This window comes from Pagrus pagrus, assembly GCF_965226575.1.
Source record: "Pagrus pagrus genome assembly, chromosome: 16".
Classification (NCBI taxonomy): domain Eukaryota; kingdom Metazoa; phylum Chordata; class Actinopteri; order Spariformes; family Sparidae; genus Pagrus; species Pagrus pagrus.
Window position 1 is genome coordinate 8,311,904 of NC_140200.1, and position 15,619 is coordinate 8,327,522.

At 40.4% G+C, this 15,619-nt stretch overlaps 2 protein-coding genes and 1 long non-coding RNA gene across 7 annotated transcripts; 1 reads left to right on the forward strand and 2 right to left on the reverse strand.

The window, feature by feature from the left end:
- Positions 1-82: 82 nt before the first annotated feature.
- On the reverse strand, positions 83-3,866 carry armc1l (armadillo repeat containing 1, like). Of its 3 annotated transcripts, none has more exons than XM_084378149.1 (7): positions 3,847-3,866; positions 2,754-2,932; positions 1,762-1,853; positions 1,277-1,460; positions 1,045-1,161; positions 826-900; positions 83-715 (listed from the first exon to the last, which is right to left on the reverse strand). In XM_084378149.1, the coding sequence occupies exons 2-7, from the start codon at positions 2,904-2,906 to the stop codon at positions 521-523; spliced, it is 816 nt and encodes a 271-aa protein (XP_084234275.1). In that variant the 5' UTR covers positions 2,907-2,932; positions 3,847-3,866; the 3' UTR covers positions 83-520. The 3 variants fall into 3 exon arrangements, with proteins under 3 accessions (XP_084234275.1, XP_084234273.1, XP_084234274.1); XM_084378147.1 differs by lacking the exon at positions 3,847-3,866 and adding an exon at positions 3,384-3,459; XM_084378148.1 differs by lacking the exon at positions 3,847-3,866 and adding an exon at positions 3,243-3,359.
- mtfr2 (mitochondrial fission regulator 2) lies at positions 3,575-8,947 on the forward strand. Of its 3 annotated transcripts, none has more exons than XM_084378142.1 (9): positions 3,575-3,714; positions 3,810-3,879; positions 4,766-4,949; positions 5,119-5,223; positions 5,447-5,565; positions 6,309-6,517; positions 6,645-6,951; positions 7,100-7,283; positions 8,388-8,947. In XM_084378142.1, exons 3-9 carry the CDS (start codon positions 4,878-4,880, stop codon positions 8,430-8,432), a joined length of 1,041 nt encoding a protein of 346 aa, XP_084234268.1. In that variant the 5' UTR covers positions 3,575-3,714; positions 3,810-3,879; positions 4,766-4,877; the 3' UTR covers positions 8,433-8,947. The 3 variants fall into 3 exon arrangements, with proteins under 3 accessions (XP_084234268.1, XP_084234269.1, XP_084234267.1); XM_084378143.1 differs by having other exon boundaries at positions 3,810-3,867; XM_084378141.1 differs by lacking the exon at positions 3,810-3,879.
- Positions 8,948-9,387: 440 nt separating this feature from the next.
- LOC311271585 lies at positions 9,388-14,533 on the reverse strand. Its single transcript, XR_014624440.1, has 7 exons — positions 14,354-14,533; positions 13,628-13,675; positions 13,475-13,515; positions 13,263-13,340; positions 10,737-10,814; positions 10,485-10,542; positions 9,388-9,550 (listed from the first exon to the last, which is right to left on the reverse strand). It is a non-coding gene; the product is annotated as an uncharacterized lncRNA (long non-coding RNA).
- Between the last annotated feature and the right edge of the window lie 1,086 nt (positions 14,534-15,619).

Here is a 15,619-nt window from a genome sequence, read left to right on the forward strand (position 1 = left end):
ACTCATGTGGTATTGTAATCCTTTCGTCCTTGTTTGATCCAAAGTAAAGAGGAAATAATGAAAACATTAACAGTGCATTGAAACGTGTAATATTTTGTAGATTTATTGTAGCGTAAACCGATACAACTACCAGCAACTACAGCAGGATACACAGAAAAATACTTTTCCACCTGTACAGAAAAGTAGCAAAAACACTTTTTTTTTTTTACACGTAGAGAGAAAAACAGGCTGTTTGGAAAAACTGACAGAAAATATTTACATTAAATGAGAATACTGGATAGAAACCAGCATCGTCCAGAGACAAAAGATATTTTTCGTGTACGTGTGCCTTCATTGAAGTATGTGAGCACAATAGAGGTAAAACATAAAGTTGACAATTTGTAGTTCTTCAAAAGAATTGATGTCAAGTTGCTGATCGGTAACATCCAGTAATGTCCATTCCAGTAACATACAGCAGTAGGGCCACTCTTTTAGCACAACTTTGTGTCACTGGATCTCAGGGAATCAACCTGCACCAGTTTCACCAGTAGAATGTTTTGGTGAGGAAGCTGGCGGCGCTGTTGAGCCAGCTTCCACTAGAACTGTCCTTCGCTGTGGTGCGAGAAATTGCTCGGTCGACTTCCCTCTCTGGGCTCTCCTCCTCCTCTGGGAGGTAGTCTGGTATAGCTGAGTTTTGCTGCACTTCCACTCCAGATGACTGCAGAGGGATTAAAACCTGAAGGAGAGAAACGTTACAATTCTTCTACAGTTCTTGGTTTATCCACTCTTGGATACGTCAATATCATACTGGCAAGTCAAAAAGTGTGCTCTTTGACCACCACTCACCTCTTCTCCTGCCTCGTTCTTCACCACCTGCTGGGCTGACAACACTTTGGTGGAAGCGATGGCTGATGCCAAACTCTGCAAATTAGGAAACAGGCGAAGCAGAGGACTGGAATTAATGAAAATCGAGCAGAAATAAGATGTGCCATTTTCTTACTCCAGGTTGCATATCAGTGGCTTTGACAGTGCAATAATACCCAATTTAAATATAACAAGAGTTACCTCAGTGGGCAGGTCTGAGCGGATACGGATGGTACATCTCTTGGAAGCCATCTGGAAGGTGAAGCTGATCACTCCTCTGACCTTCAGAAGAGCCTCCTCACACAAGCCTCGCTGTTCCTAGATAAGAATCGGACACTTATTATTATTATTAGTTCACTTGCTGGCATGATAACCACAAACAATCGCTAACACATGAGTGCATGTGTGTGATCGTGTCAGTCAGTCTACTCACAGTGCTGTCCAGCCCCTGGATGTGCAGAGTGACAGATTTGGCCTTCTTGTTGGAGGTGTTTATAAAGAACTGGGATTTCTTTCTCTGCTGCCGCTCAGCTGTGCGTGGCACGGGATTAGCAGGTGCATTCAGAATGTCAAACACCTCCTGGGCCAAGGCTGAGATGTCAACAGACAGTCCCTCCCTACATGGAGATATGTTATATTTAATGTAGCCTGTTCCCAACACAACCCACATATCTGAGCTCTTCAGCGATTGAAAGTAAATTACATGGCACTTCAGTCTGATCATTTGGATGTATTTAATCCATAATCCAATGTTTTTCTTCATTGCTTACTGAACTACTAATGTATATGTGCCATAACATGAAATGCAGAAAGTTCAAGCAAGCATCGTTTCAAGTACAATCACATAAACATGCAAAGAAAAGACTTCACAGACAGCTCGCAAGAGTCACCAGGATAGTAAAGAAAACATCAGCTCACCTCCCAGTTAGGTTCTCCAAGCTCACCATCATACCCAGTTCATTCTTCATGGTGGAGATGTTGGGGGACAACTCGGCCAAGTAGCGCAGGGTCTGAGGTCAGAGGAAGGTCAAAGACAGATTAAAATATATACCGTTATGCTACGACTTACCTATTACACAAGCTGCCCTGAATTACAACTAACTCCATCATTTTCTACCGTTTAAGCAGCCTTTGTAAGTAGATTTTTAGAGACTAAAGACAAGAAACACAATAACTAGTCAATTGAAGGAAAATTATTTGCTAATTATTTTGATAACCAATTAATCATTGCAGTTATTTTTCAAGCAAATATGTCAAACATCCAGTGTTTCAGCTTCATAAATGTAAAAATAGTTTGAACTGTTTGGTGTTACATGAAAGAAGCAGTTCTTAAAGTTACATTATTGTTACAGTGCTGTAGGGAAAAAGGGTCTTTTTTAAAATACTGCTTATCTGATATAAATGTCAATAAGACAAACTTTGTCCAGAAATTCAACCCAAAAGATAAACAATCGGACATTTGTGAAAGTACACATAGTCATCCCTACAACATTGTTGCAATATCGATATCGAGGTAGGGCCTTTTTGGTCAAAAATATTGTGATACTTAATTTTGTCACCCTGTCCTAACATTTATACAGTGCTTGTGAAAAGACTTCAAAATATCGAGGTATATATTGTTTTCTCGCGATATGGCCTAAAAATATTGGGATTATTTCAAGGCCATACCGAACACCTTTGATTACTTTTACTTTGTCAAAGAATAAAAACAACTAAATGTTCCCTTTGATGGATTACTTATCACAACAACCTGTGAAATATCTGCAAGTTGATTTTTATATCTGTCCTAAAAGTAGGAAATCATATTAAGGTATGTTAAAAAACTACTAAAACTTAAAATAACTAAAATAATCGGCAGTAAAGGTATTATGAAGCACGTTAACACACCAGGCCAAACATCTGTCACCCACCTGAAGAGTTGCAAATAGCACGTCTGGGTTCTGGTGGTCCAGGAAGAGAACCAGTCCGGGGAGACAGCCCTGGTCCTGGACTATCACCTCTCGGTTCTGCGGCTCAGAAGCCAGATCCCGCAGCTGACTCACCACTGACAGTGCATCCATCATCTTTGTTTACTTCACCAGACCTGGAACTGAGATCGGGAGGTTAGCGTCATTTAAGTGTGGATTCAGTTAGCATGATCAAAAGTTTAACGTTAAACGATCGACAAAATATACAATGCGGACGTTTAACGAATTCAAACGAGGAAGCGATAGACATGTATTTTTTTACGGTCACAGCTTGAAGTTTTTAAGCTAGGAAACTAGACGTACGAGGCTAAATGGGTTTAAAAGCGGCACATTCAGTTGTCCTGTCAAGTGGCAGGGTGAGCGTTAACGTTGTGGCTAGTTAGCTAAAGAAGCTAGCGTTAGCTACTTTCGAAACATGAGGAAGTTGGCCACCTTTTAAGAAATACATCTTCAGTTGCTTCGTTATACCGTTTGAACATAAAACTGGGGCGTTGTTGTTACAACTCACAACACTATAAATGCTCTGGATGTGCGATAAAAGGGGTGAAATTAAATGAAAAAGTGTTTTCTTACCGAGGAAAAGTAGCAGCTCGTGCACAAGAAATACAAATTTGGTGCTAGTTTTCGTGACACGCAATTGGTCGACGAGCCGTTACTGACGCTGCACGGTCGCCCACTCCTATTGGCTTATCTGGCTTCTCTGCCGATCACAGCCAATCAGAGGAGGTTTTGCTACTGCGGCTTTATTTGACTGGAACGACTTGCAGCCAGGACTCGTGAGATCTCAGAGGGAAGCTGCAAGTTCTTACTGTTTATCTGCAGTTACAGTTCATATTAGTGGTTATTATGAATATCTCGGACAAATGTAGCTACTAAAGCACGTTTCGACAAGGAAACGAGTACGGTAAGAACAGTTATTCATATACTTATCCGCTTTTTCCCGCATGTTTCCCAGCGTCGCGCATCCGAGTTTTGATGAGCCATGCATCTTTTTAACAGAGCGACACACTGCGGCTCCTGTCCGGGCTGAACTTACCTGCACTGCCCTGACAAGAAGGTTACTCTTCAGGTTAAAAATAAAATCCACTAATCTGTCTTTGTGTCGACCCAATGTGAGTCTACAGCCGAGTCAGCATCCATCGTTAACCTAAAGTAGAGATAACCGCCTCCCTGAGCATCAGTCTGTGATGCCACCAGGTGACATCTTGACAGTTGGATCAAAAATGGACGCCAGGAGAATATTTGTCGTCCAGAATGAGTTGTATTTGAAGTTAGCGCCTTTTACTGTGGGTGTTTTTTGTCCTTGTAGTTCTTCCAGTCCTTCTAGTCCTTCATTATTAGTCACAACTAAACTCCTGACCAGTACAGCCTCAGGGGAGAGCTGTTAAATTCACACATTTAGCAGTACATTATTGGCATTTAAAGATATTTCAGTATAGAGTAGGCAACTTTAACTTATAGGTGCAATATGTAAGAATTCAAAATTCAACTATTAACTAGCTAGCTAAAATTAAGATGATCAGACAGGTCTTGAAGTGCCACAACTGTGTCAGCAGATAGAAAATGTGTTGTTGTTTTTTTGCCATAATGCACTTCTGTCCTTTATAATCCAATAGTATTATGTTAAAAAAGAAATAATAATATTTGAGCCCGTGTACAGCTCTGACAACTGGACCATTGTGGTCTGATTTCATGGTCTTGGTCAGGACTCTAACAGCAGCTTTCTAAATCAGCTGCAGCTGCAATGTCACCATTAGTCAAGTCTACAGAAGATAAAAGCACGTTCTTCTAAGTTTAGCTCAGGTTCAGAAGTTCCTAAATTCTTGCAATAGTTTATAGGTGATGGATGTGGGTGTAGTCCAGAACTACTCTCAGATTTGTGGCTTGATTTGTGGTCCTCAGGAATGCAAGTACTGACTCTCAAGTCTTCTCTTGTGTGCTTTCTTTTGTTTCAGGTGTAAAGTATGTGACTTGGTAGCATCCATTCCTTGTTGACCTCTTTTAAAGTCAGTCAGCAGAAAGAGGAGCTTAGCAGTCATCAGCTGGCAAAAAGAAAAAGTCCTTCCAATGTCTGTAGTAGAGGATGTCCTGGATGTGCTGCGCATCGTCCTGGAGTACTTTGGAGTGTCTCCAGATATGGTGAGCGCAGACACACACACACATACTTCTGTTATTATCATATTACTGATTCCCAAACTAGAATCCAGGGATATCAATGGATATCTTACTAATGGCTTACTAAGGCATTTCTTAACCAAGGTCTTATTGGTGTGTGTGTGTGTGTGTGTGTGTGTCGTCTTGCCTGCAGCTGGTTCCAGTGTGGGACAGTCAGCTGTGCGGTCAGTATCGCAGCATTGTGCGGATGATTGGGACAAACCTCCCACTGGCACCTCAACCACGTGTCCACTTTCAGGTACCCATTCCACCCGCCCACACCAAACATATTCACATGCTCTATATTTATGCAACTTCCTTGTTTTCCTTTCCATTCTTATATTCCTTACTGAAGAAAGATGTACATGTTGATGAATTTGAATTATGTTTTGATTTTGATTTCTTTTGGTGGTTTTCTATTTTTTTGTCACCTAGTCAGCCTCCCAGTGTGTAATCGTTCCTTGTCAATGTTTTGTCCTAAGGTCCCTCTGCTTAAGCCCCATGGTTATGCCGACATCCCCGTGGACACACCAGCCATTCCCTCATTCGCTGACGTACTCTGGGTGCTTGAGGACAAGGGGGACAGCTTTGCCAAGACCAGGTAAGAACTTACACAATACAAACAAGATAATATTGCCTAGTGCAAGTTAACAGTGAAGAATAACTAGAGAATGAAACCACATCGGCTGTTTATCAGACAAAATCTTTTTTCCTAACATGCGCAAAATAGTGGTTTGTATATTTAATGAAATGTGATGAGTCAAAGAGCGCATGTATCCGAGTCCACTGTAGCATTTGAACAGAGAGAGGCAGAAGCTCAGGGTCTCACTGCTGCTGCTGCTGCTCAGAGGAACAACAAGAAAATAGACAACTCAGTAAGTGTTTCAGTCAGGTAATGTTTGTGTTCACTGTTCATGGATAGCGAGGTACTATTATAGACATTTCTTTAATTACTATACGGTAATCAAAGTAGTTAGTGTAGCCGCTAAGTGCCACTTTTGAGCTGCACAACGTGTGAGTCATCGTTCATTTTTTTTGCACTAGTTCATAAAGCTTCTTTTCAGAAGCAAGCAGAAAAGCTTGCTTTCTGTAGACAGGTGTATTAATTAGTTCATGCTGCCGGGTAAACATAGCCGCTCTCTTTCTGGCTGGTATATAAACACTGGTGTATATAAACGGGTGACGTACTTGTGGGAAGCCTGTCTGAGCAGGACAACACTGATCTCTGTAAAGAAAAGCATTGATTGGACTTTTTGTATGTTTTGTATATACATATATAGAGCATGTCTGATCTTCTTTTAAAGTGTTCAAACTAAATAGAAAACTGATATTTTATCTCCATAGGAACCATTTGCCTCCAAAGAAGCAAAGTACTGTAAATCGGGATGTGGTGAGATACCCCGGACCGGTCCTAAATCAAGCCCAGAGAGGAGGCAGATCTGTACGGCAGGCTACTAATCCAGACGCCCTGAAGAAGATCACACTATTGGAAAACGAGCTGCTCAAACTGCGAGCACAGATAGCCATGATTGTTACTGCTGCTCCGGCTCCAGGTTCAGATCCTTTCTGACTAAACCTTTTCACTAAAGACGCAAATGTATTCAGCATGTTATGCTGTGATTTATATTTAAACGTTAAGCAAATGTAACAACATTTTCATACTCACTTACATTTTATTAGGTCGGATCGAGTCCCAGAATGCACCAGGCACGCCTCTGATGTCTCCTTCCGCTCCTCCGGCTCTTACCTCCACACCTCGCTGTGGTGCTCCTCCACCACCACCACCACCTCCACCTCCTCCTCCTCCTCCTCCTCCCTGTCTAAACTCCTCCACCCAGAAAGCCTCTGTATTAGACCTGATCCGTCAGCGCAGGAAGAACGAGGGGCAGCTCAAGCCTCAAGAGTCGGGCTTGGAAGTTAAGGGGATGCCTTCCATGCTGGATGTTCTTAAGGACTTAAATCAAGTTAAATTACGTTCAGTGGAGAGGTAGGATTGATAGAATATGGGTGCACCTGAATTTTTGATAGTTACACCAATATTATTGCCCTACAAATATGATGTTTATGTGCTAATTTATTGCCTGCTAGTTAAATTTCTGTCCTTTGACAACACATTTCCCATCCTTTCTTTCTAGATCACCAGGAGGGACACCAGTCAGAAGGAGACGCAGTAAGGGATGTCCAGCATCTCTCAGTGACCCAGCTGCTCTTATTGCTGAAGCACTAAAGAGAAAGTTTGCCCAGCATCGCCATAACAATTCCTCTGACAAAGAGAACTCACTGGACCGGTCACCTTTCGGCAGTCCTGAATCACCCAAGGTTTGTTTTCCCAGAGATGCACCCCATACTCACACACCTGTTTCCGTGGCGTATCAGAAAAATTGCAAGGGGGTTTCGTAAATCAACATCATACAAATTTATGAAAGAACATGATCATCAGTGTGGTGCAGTGTCTTTAAAGGGGCAGTAAGAGAGTCTCGGTGGTCCACAGATCAAAATTCCTATAGCCCCTTTTGACAGCAGACACTTGGACTTATCATAGCAGTAAAAGTACAGGTGTAACTAATAGCATTAATGAAAGCTCCAATACAATAAGTACCTGTGAACAATGCGCTGCAAAAATTGATCATTTCAAAAGAACAGTTCACCCAAAAAATGAAAATTCAGCCATTATCTACTCACCCCAACAATAGAAAGTCCGGTGAGGTTTCGTAGTCCGCAAAACATTTCTTGAGAGTCACAGAACAGCATTGCAGCGTTCTCATAAATAATTGAAATAGATGGGGACTACAGGAAAAAAACATAATATGTCTATATGCAGCCTGTCTGGTGTGGTCCAAGTCTCCAGAAGCCCCAAGATCTCAAATTGATTTGAAAAGGTGTTCGGGAGACTTGGATTACACCGGACAAGCTGTATGGAGACCTTTTTGTTTGTTTGTTCGTTTTACTTTCTAAAACAAGTCCCCTGCCACTTCAGTTTTTTGGAAGAATGCTTCAACTCTGTTTTGCTGAGAGGCTCCAGAAAAGTTATAAAACTGCATATGAATTTCCATCGGCAGGAGTGTGAGTAGATAACGACTGAATTTTCATTTTTGGGTGAACTCAATCTATTTATCATTTTTATTTTTATTATTAAAAAAAAAAGAAATTTAAGGTTTTCCTGTTGTCCTCTGGTATGCTTTTTCCTTTAAGCGTTTTCCATGTTACCATACACTATTTCTTACGTCTTAATACAAACCTGACAGTTACCATACATTTAAATTATTTTTCATCATAAGGCAGCTTAACGATGTATAACCAGGCTAAATAACTGTCTCTGTTGCAAAGAGCATTTTTAATTGTGTCCTTGTATCTTAATGCAAAATCTGAGTTTGTAAGATTTAAACTGTGTTCAGGTCGATTAATCGGATTCTTCTGTTCCAGGTTCCTGTTCATATCAGACGCAGTCAGGGTCGCCTCCACCTCTGATCCAATTGGATAGTGACTTCTCACCCCAAAATGTCAAAAGTCGGACGTCCCTTTTACAGTCCCAATTGCAGCTCTCCCAGATGTGCCTCTGTTAACTATTGCAGCTACTGACTTGCAGTTCATTTTTACTTTTGTCTGTCCTTTTGTTTGTGCGAGAGTGTTTGTTTCACAATGAGTGTCTATGTTGGGAGGCTTGAATGTAGGTTTTTGTCAGAGCTATTGCTGTGAACATGGTTTTTGGTACAGTTATATTGTTTTTGTACAGTGGAGTCTTATGTTTCCAGTGTTATTGATACAGTAGTGAAATCTTTTTAAAGGACATAATGTGTATAAGCAGGTAGGCACTGTAGCTTCTAGCTACAACTTAATGCCTCTAAAGTCACTTTATGAGGCCTTAATTCTTACCTCAACCAAGTTAAAAATGAATTATGGATATTGAGATTCACACTGCTCTATTCTATGCAACTGCTGTTTCAAATTATTTTGTTTTTATTAAAGTGCACTGATCAACTTTTTTTGTTCTTGTTTGCATGCTATGTAATATTTCAGTATACATCTAAATCCAGTTTTAGTAAATGAGGAAGTCTTGTCAGATATTAAGTGGTGCAGGCTCTCTTGACGTGAAATATTATAAATGTATTCTTCGAGCACACAGACAATCAAACATGTAGGCATATTGATTCCAGGTCTTCATTAGGATCTCGTTAGGTCAACACATATCCCATAGAGGGCACTAAAACAATAAGATTGCGTTTCCTTCTCGCTCCATTTTGACTAGTTTTAGTTGATATTTGTAACTTTGACAGCAGCCAGTAGCCCCCCACCACCATGTTGTCTATGAAATGTATACATGTCCCTTGTCCTCACATGTCCTGAAACCAGTGGTCAGGATATGATCCTCTGAAAACAAACGGATTAAAATACAGTCAGTAGTAACCAACAGGGAAAAATGAGATGCTGATATCAAAAAATATATTTAATGAGTTGTACTATAATATCCATATTTCAAAGAAGTTTGACTGCTGTATCCCAGGAGGTAGACCGGGTAGTCCACTAATCAGAAGCTTCCTGGTTTGATTCCCCGGCTCCCCCGGAGTGTCCTTGAGCAAGATACAGAACTGGAAAAGTAATATAGAAATGCAAGTCAGTTTACCAATGTTTTACTTCATCAATTTAATACATTTTTGGGCTTGTTCTGAATCTGATGCCAGCGTTTCATACAAGTTGGAACAGGGTTAACAAAAGACTGGGGAAGGTCACCAGGGTAACTGGTAACAGCTGATAGTATCATAATTGCCACTCAATGAAGTCATTTATTGAGTTCAGTTAATAATTTAATGTAATATTGTTGCCATACTTTCTTTACTAGCTTTCACCAATTTGTCAGTTAATTAGTTTCTGATAACAAACACAAGCTTTGTGGTGATTGTGCAGCCTAAACTTATTTAAAAGTAATAGTTTGAATAAACTATGAAAAGCTTATTCATTTCCTTGCTAAGAGTCAGTCTCCTGTCTGTTAATTGAGAAGCTGTAGCTAGGACACAGTTAACTTGGCTTATCATAAAGACTGTAAATAGGAGGAAACAGCTATCCTGGCTGTTTCTGAAGTAACAAAATCCACCTACTAGAATTTCTAAGGCTCATAAATTTGAGTCAGTTTCCACATATTTTTAATCCATACAGAAAACTATGTGTAACAGCTAATGGTGTCAGGGGTGTGTAGATGCTGTACAATTACTTGGCAGTAATTTCCCCTCTGATTCCCCAGCAACCTCACAGTGAAGACAAAATGTCTTTATGCTAGGCTAAGCTAATGGTCTCCTGGCTGAAACTTCTTATTCAGCGGACAGGTAGATTTCTATCAATCTTTAACTTACTCTTGCAAGAATGTGAATAAGCAGACTTCCTAAAATGTCAAACTATTCTTTTAAGTCACATTCAACTTAATGATCACTGTGACGTTTCACGTTGGGAACAGAGCTTAGAAATGATCATCTTGTTCATCATCACTAGTTCAGCAATTGTTAGCAGCCTGAGATAGAACTGAAATACCTTGTACTCCAGCTAGTTCATCTCCATCGGGATCTCCTCGTCAGGTGGAGCCACGTTGCTGCATGGAGAACATAGTATCTGCCTTTAGTAAGTCATTCATAAACAAATGAACAGTGGTGTGAGTAGTATTCAGATCCTTCAAGTAAAAACTAATACTAATACCACACTGAAAATACTTTTCTACAAGTAAAAGTTCTCCATCGTACAGAGCCCCCCTAGGGCCACATGGTAGGAAGATTGAGTAATTTTTACCTAATTTTATCTGAAGACTCCCACTCCATGGCAGTTTCTCGATCTTGACAGTTAGGGGTTTGTGCTGGTCTCACAGAACTGCATCGGAGAAAGGCAAAATATAACTTTAGTTACCTTTAGTAAGTCATTCATAAACAAATGAACAGTGGTGTGAGTAGTATTCAGATCCTTCAAGTAAAAACTAATACTAATACTAATACTAATACCACACTGAAAATACTTTTCTGCAAGTAGAAGTTCTGCATCCTACAGAGCGCCCCTAGGGCCACATGGTAGGAAAAAAATGGATGGGGAAATCCATGGGAACGGATTTGTAAACCGTGCTCTTGCAATCACAATCTGTGTGCACGGTTTTTGCTCTCTTCTTATCGATCAGCTGGAGGCCCCATTAACACAAGCAACCCAGCCCAGACAGTCCTATCTTTCTACAGGGAGTTTGCCTTTGCTATTGATCAGTAATCAATAAAGATGATGACAACATCTCCATTTGACTGTATACGAGCAAAGGCTGGGAGTTCACTTTCTTTGTTAAATCGATTTTAAAAAGATTTAGATCAAGTTGTTTTTACCTCATTTTGTCTGCTACTCTGCAACAAAAGCTACAGCAAAGTCAGTGTTTGTTGTATGAAAATGCTGTTGAAATGCAGTTAATACTCAAAAAGCCTTTGTGTGATTTGGGTTATGTCTAAAATGTGACTTGTTTTTTCATATCTGGTTCAGACCATTTTGTTTCTGTTACAAGCAGAATCATCTCTTTTATGTTACGTTGTTTTGATGATACTAATTATTATTATTAGCTTTAGCACTTCAGGGGCACCTCTACCTCTGATCCTTACATTATGAGACCATTTTCACAGGCATAGTAGATCTAATGATGAGAGAACTGAACTTAGTACTTACACTATCATTAAGTAGTACTATAGAGCTGTAAGGACATTAAAGTGATCAATGATCACTAAAGATGATGACAACAACTCCTATTACTGTATATGAGCAAAATGCTCAAGATGTGCTGCGGTGTGTCTCTGTGTGCATAATCTGGTGTGTGGATCTCAGTCCTCTGATTGGACAGGACAGGACATACAGCCTATCATTAAGCTGCGTACATAATGCATGTAGGGTCCTACAAAGCTTTTTCAACCACTGTTCAGAAGACAATAAAACACAATTTCGGTGTTAAATAGATTTTAAAACAACTTAAAGGGGACATATTATGCAAAACTCACTTTTTCCTTGCTTTAGTATGTATATTTGCGTATCCGGAGTGCCTCCCCAGTCCCACCCCTTAAGAGTGATTTTCGACAACTAAGTCAATGTTTTGTAAACTACCGGAGTCAGGAATCGAGTCTCTAAACGGGCCATTTGGATTTCACCTGGACTGTTACCAAACAGTCCGGGCGATTTGAATACTCCAGCCCTTGCGCTGGGTATCTCCTCCCACACTACGCCAGCTACCTGAACGAGAATCCGCCATTTTCTCGTTCTCACTTACTTGTACGCGACAGCCTGACCGCTACCATGTACAACCGGATGCACTGATCCTCATGTTTCGCTACACCGCCTCCCTACCAAAGAGGATATCAGAGCGAAGTGGCTACTTTTTATTCATCAGAGAAACGTCCCAGCTTCAGTGAGCAAAAGCGTTATGGTCTGTGCCAGTCACTTCACGTTGGACTGTTTCAGCAACCAGGGTCAGTACAACACTGGCAACGCCACAGATGATGTAAGTATTTATTTAACAGTATAGTTTGTGTTACTTTGGCCGTTTAGCACACGAGCTAACGCTAAGCGTCGATGTAAATATGAGGCTGAACTAACATTACATGTGAAGTTATCAACGTTGAATATGTGGAGGAGACGGTATGAAATGGTCTCAGTTGTTAGCGGCCGATGAGCTACTGTTCCGCCGTGAACATGCAGAGAAGATTGTATGAAATGGTCTGTTATTCATGGCCAGTGAGGTACGTTAATTGATTAGCATGTTGTGCTAAAGGACCGTGTGTTAGACGCCCAGGAGTAACTTGGCAGTCCAACGACTTCCTGTGTGTTGGTATACATGTAATACGTGTGTAGCGTTAGCTGCTGGCATGAGAGACCAGACCTGAGAGCACCAAAACGTTATCTGCAGTAAAGCAATCACTACTTTGTTTTGGGGCCGGAGACAGGGGTTACCTGCTACATGTCTGCTGTGCTACTATCAGTTATATGCAGGCATGGACATAGAAAGGTTGCTTCGCGTTGTATATTGCTCGTTGCCATGGTCACGCGATGCCGTCCTCACGTCTTCCGCCCTGCAGGAAGAGGTGGGCGGCGCACACAGTAACTCATTAGCATTAAAGGGAAAGACACTCAAACCGGCCGCTTAGAGCAGGGCTGTGAAACTGGTGTGTAAAGAACCCTGCTGTGCTCAATCCTTCGTTTTTTTCGACCAAAGCATGTTACTATCATTTTATTTAGACATCAAGGAACCATGTCAACAAGCAGAAATGAGCATCATATGTCACCTTTAAATTGAGTCATCTTTACCTAATTTTATCTGAAGACTCCCACTCCATGGCAGTTTCATGATCTTGACAGTTTGGGGGTTGCGATGGTCTCACAGAACTGCATCAGAGAAAGGCAAAGTATAACATAAACAGGTAAGAAAACAGATATTAATTTAAAATGTTACTAAAGTAAAAATGTCCATGCATTGTGTATGCAAAGTGTAGTGCACCTGACAATAAGACAATATTAACCTTTGAGGGTCTTGACCAGAAGGAGTCACCCCATTGGCACCCTGGCCATGCAAGGAGCAAAAACACATGATGAAAGATACATAAAACTGATATCTTACATTATTTAAGAGCATATTTGGTTTTTGACTTTTAACTTTCTGGTAGCAAACTCACCTTTAATCCAAGAGTGCAGGTGATCTGAGCATCAAACACAATGGAGGTCTGTAGTATAATAAAATAAAAACATTTTAATCATTAACCCTTAACCATTTCTGTGTAATTATCTAAGTAACAGCCATGAGGTGGATAGGGAAACGACAGACGGACTACGAACTCTGCAGTAAATGATGCGCTCTCACTAGCTGTTTGGAAAGACTCGCGTTCCTGCCCACAAATGTTTACTTGTGTCGACTCTCAGTCTCAACTCTGATCAGCTGTAAATCTCAATACAGTATTCGGCTACGAGTCTACTCACCTCCATTTGCCTATCACGTGTAGCCCGCCAAACTAAACCGTGGGATGGGAGGAAGTAGTATCGTCACATCCCGTCACGCGGTTAAGTACATAACCAATAGGTAGCACATAACTTTGCTTAACTTTTGTCTCACTTGAGTTTTACTGTTTGCTAAATATACCACCGTGTCTAAAATGTGACTTGGATTTTCAAATCTGGTTTAGACAACTTTTATTTCTATTACAAGAAGAATCATTTCTTTAATGTTATGTACAGTCCTTGCTGCAGCAGCCCCAGGTTTGAGTCTGCCCTGCAGTCCTTTAGCTGTGTGTCATCCTCCCTCTCTCTCATCCCATTTCCTTTCATCTCTCTAAGCTGCCCTATCAATAAAGCCATGAAAAGTCCAAAAAGCACATTTAAAAAATGAAGTATTCTAGTATACTTACTTTAAACAAACGTAGAAATACTTAAACGTGAAAATAATAATTTCCTTGATTTTTCCTTGGTTCGTTTTGGTCCTCATTCCACCATTTCCGTAAGAAAAAAACCCCAGATATAGTCATTCATCCTCATACATTGAATGAGAAAGGTTAGATTATGTTCTGATTCATATGAGAAGTCCTTCAAAAAAACAACTCCTCACATAGCACAGTGAGAAGTTTGCTCCAGCAGCAGCAGCTGAAAATGATAAAAGTTATCAGGGCAGCATTACCCTCCCCTAACTGAACACCATTCATTTGCATGTTCTGTCCACCTGAGAGAGTGGGGGTGGGTGAAAGGGATGGAAAATATGAAGCTACTGACTGTTATGCAGATATGTTTACCCACCTGTGCTGGTTGTTCCCCTTTTGGAAATAATAATAAGTTGAAATAAAATAAGTAACAGTGGTGGTAAAATGTCAGCTAAAAGATGTATAATCAGGCCGGATAAATGTCTTTCTTGGAAAGTGAGTTTTGAATGTTGTCCTTATATCTTATTGCAAAATCAGCTTGCAAGTTTTAGCCTGCAGGTCTGCTGAACTGATGCTTCTGTTCCAGGATCCTCTCCATAGCAGACACAGTCAGGGGTACGGAAGCGTATTGCTGCCACGTGCTACTGATGATGAAATAACGTGATACTGATCATAAAATAACGTGAAACTTATCATGAAATAACGTGATACTGATCATAAAATAACTTGATACTGATTATGAAATAACGTGAAACTTATCATGAAATAACGTGATACTGATCATGAAATAACATGATACTGATCATAAAATAACATGAAATAATGTGATCAGTTTCACGTTATTTCATGATCAGTATCATGTTATTTCATGATAAGTTTCACGTTATTTCATGATCAGTTTCACGTTATTTCATGATCAGTATCACGTTATTCCATGATCACATTATAACGTGATACTGATCAGTTTTTATTTTTTCTGGTGGCAGCAATGCGCTTCTGTACAGGGGCACCTCTACCTTTGATCCTGTAAAATCTCGCACCAAAATTTAAAAAGTCAGACATCTCTTTTACAATTCCGGTTGTTATTTCTTTGTTTTACAGCAGTGAGACACAATTGATCTTCAAACTACAACAAAAATTGCAACACACCCAGAGTGGTTCATGTGAAGTAATTTCTCATGGTTGCCTTGTGTGAATAAATAACTCAAATTATTGAATTGGTACTTCAGCAATTGAGTGCTGCACTATCATTAAGTGGAT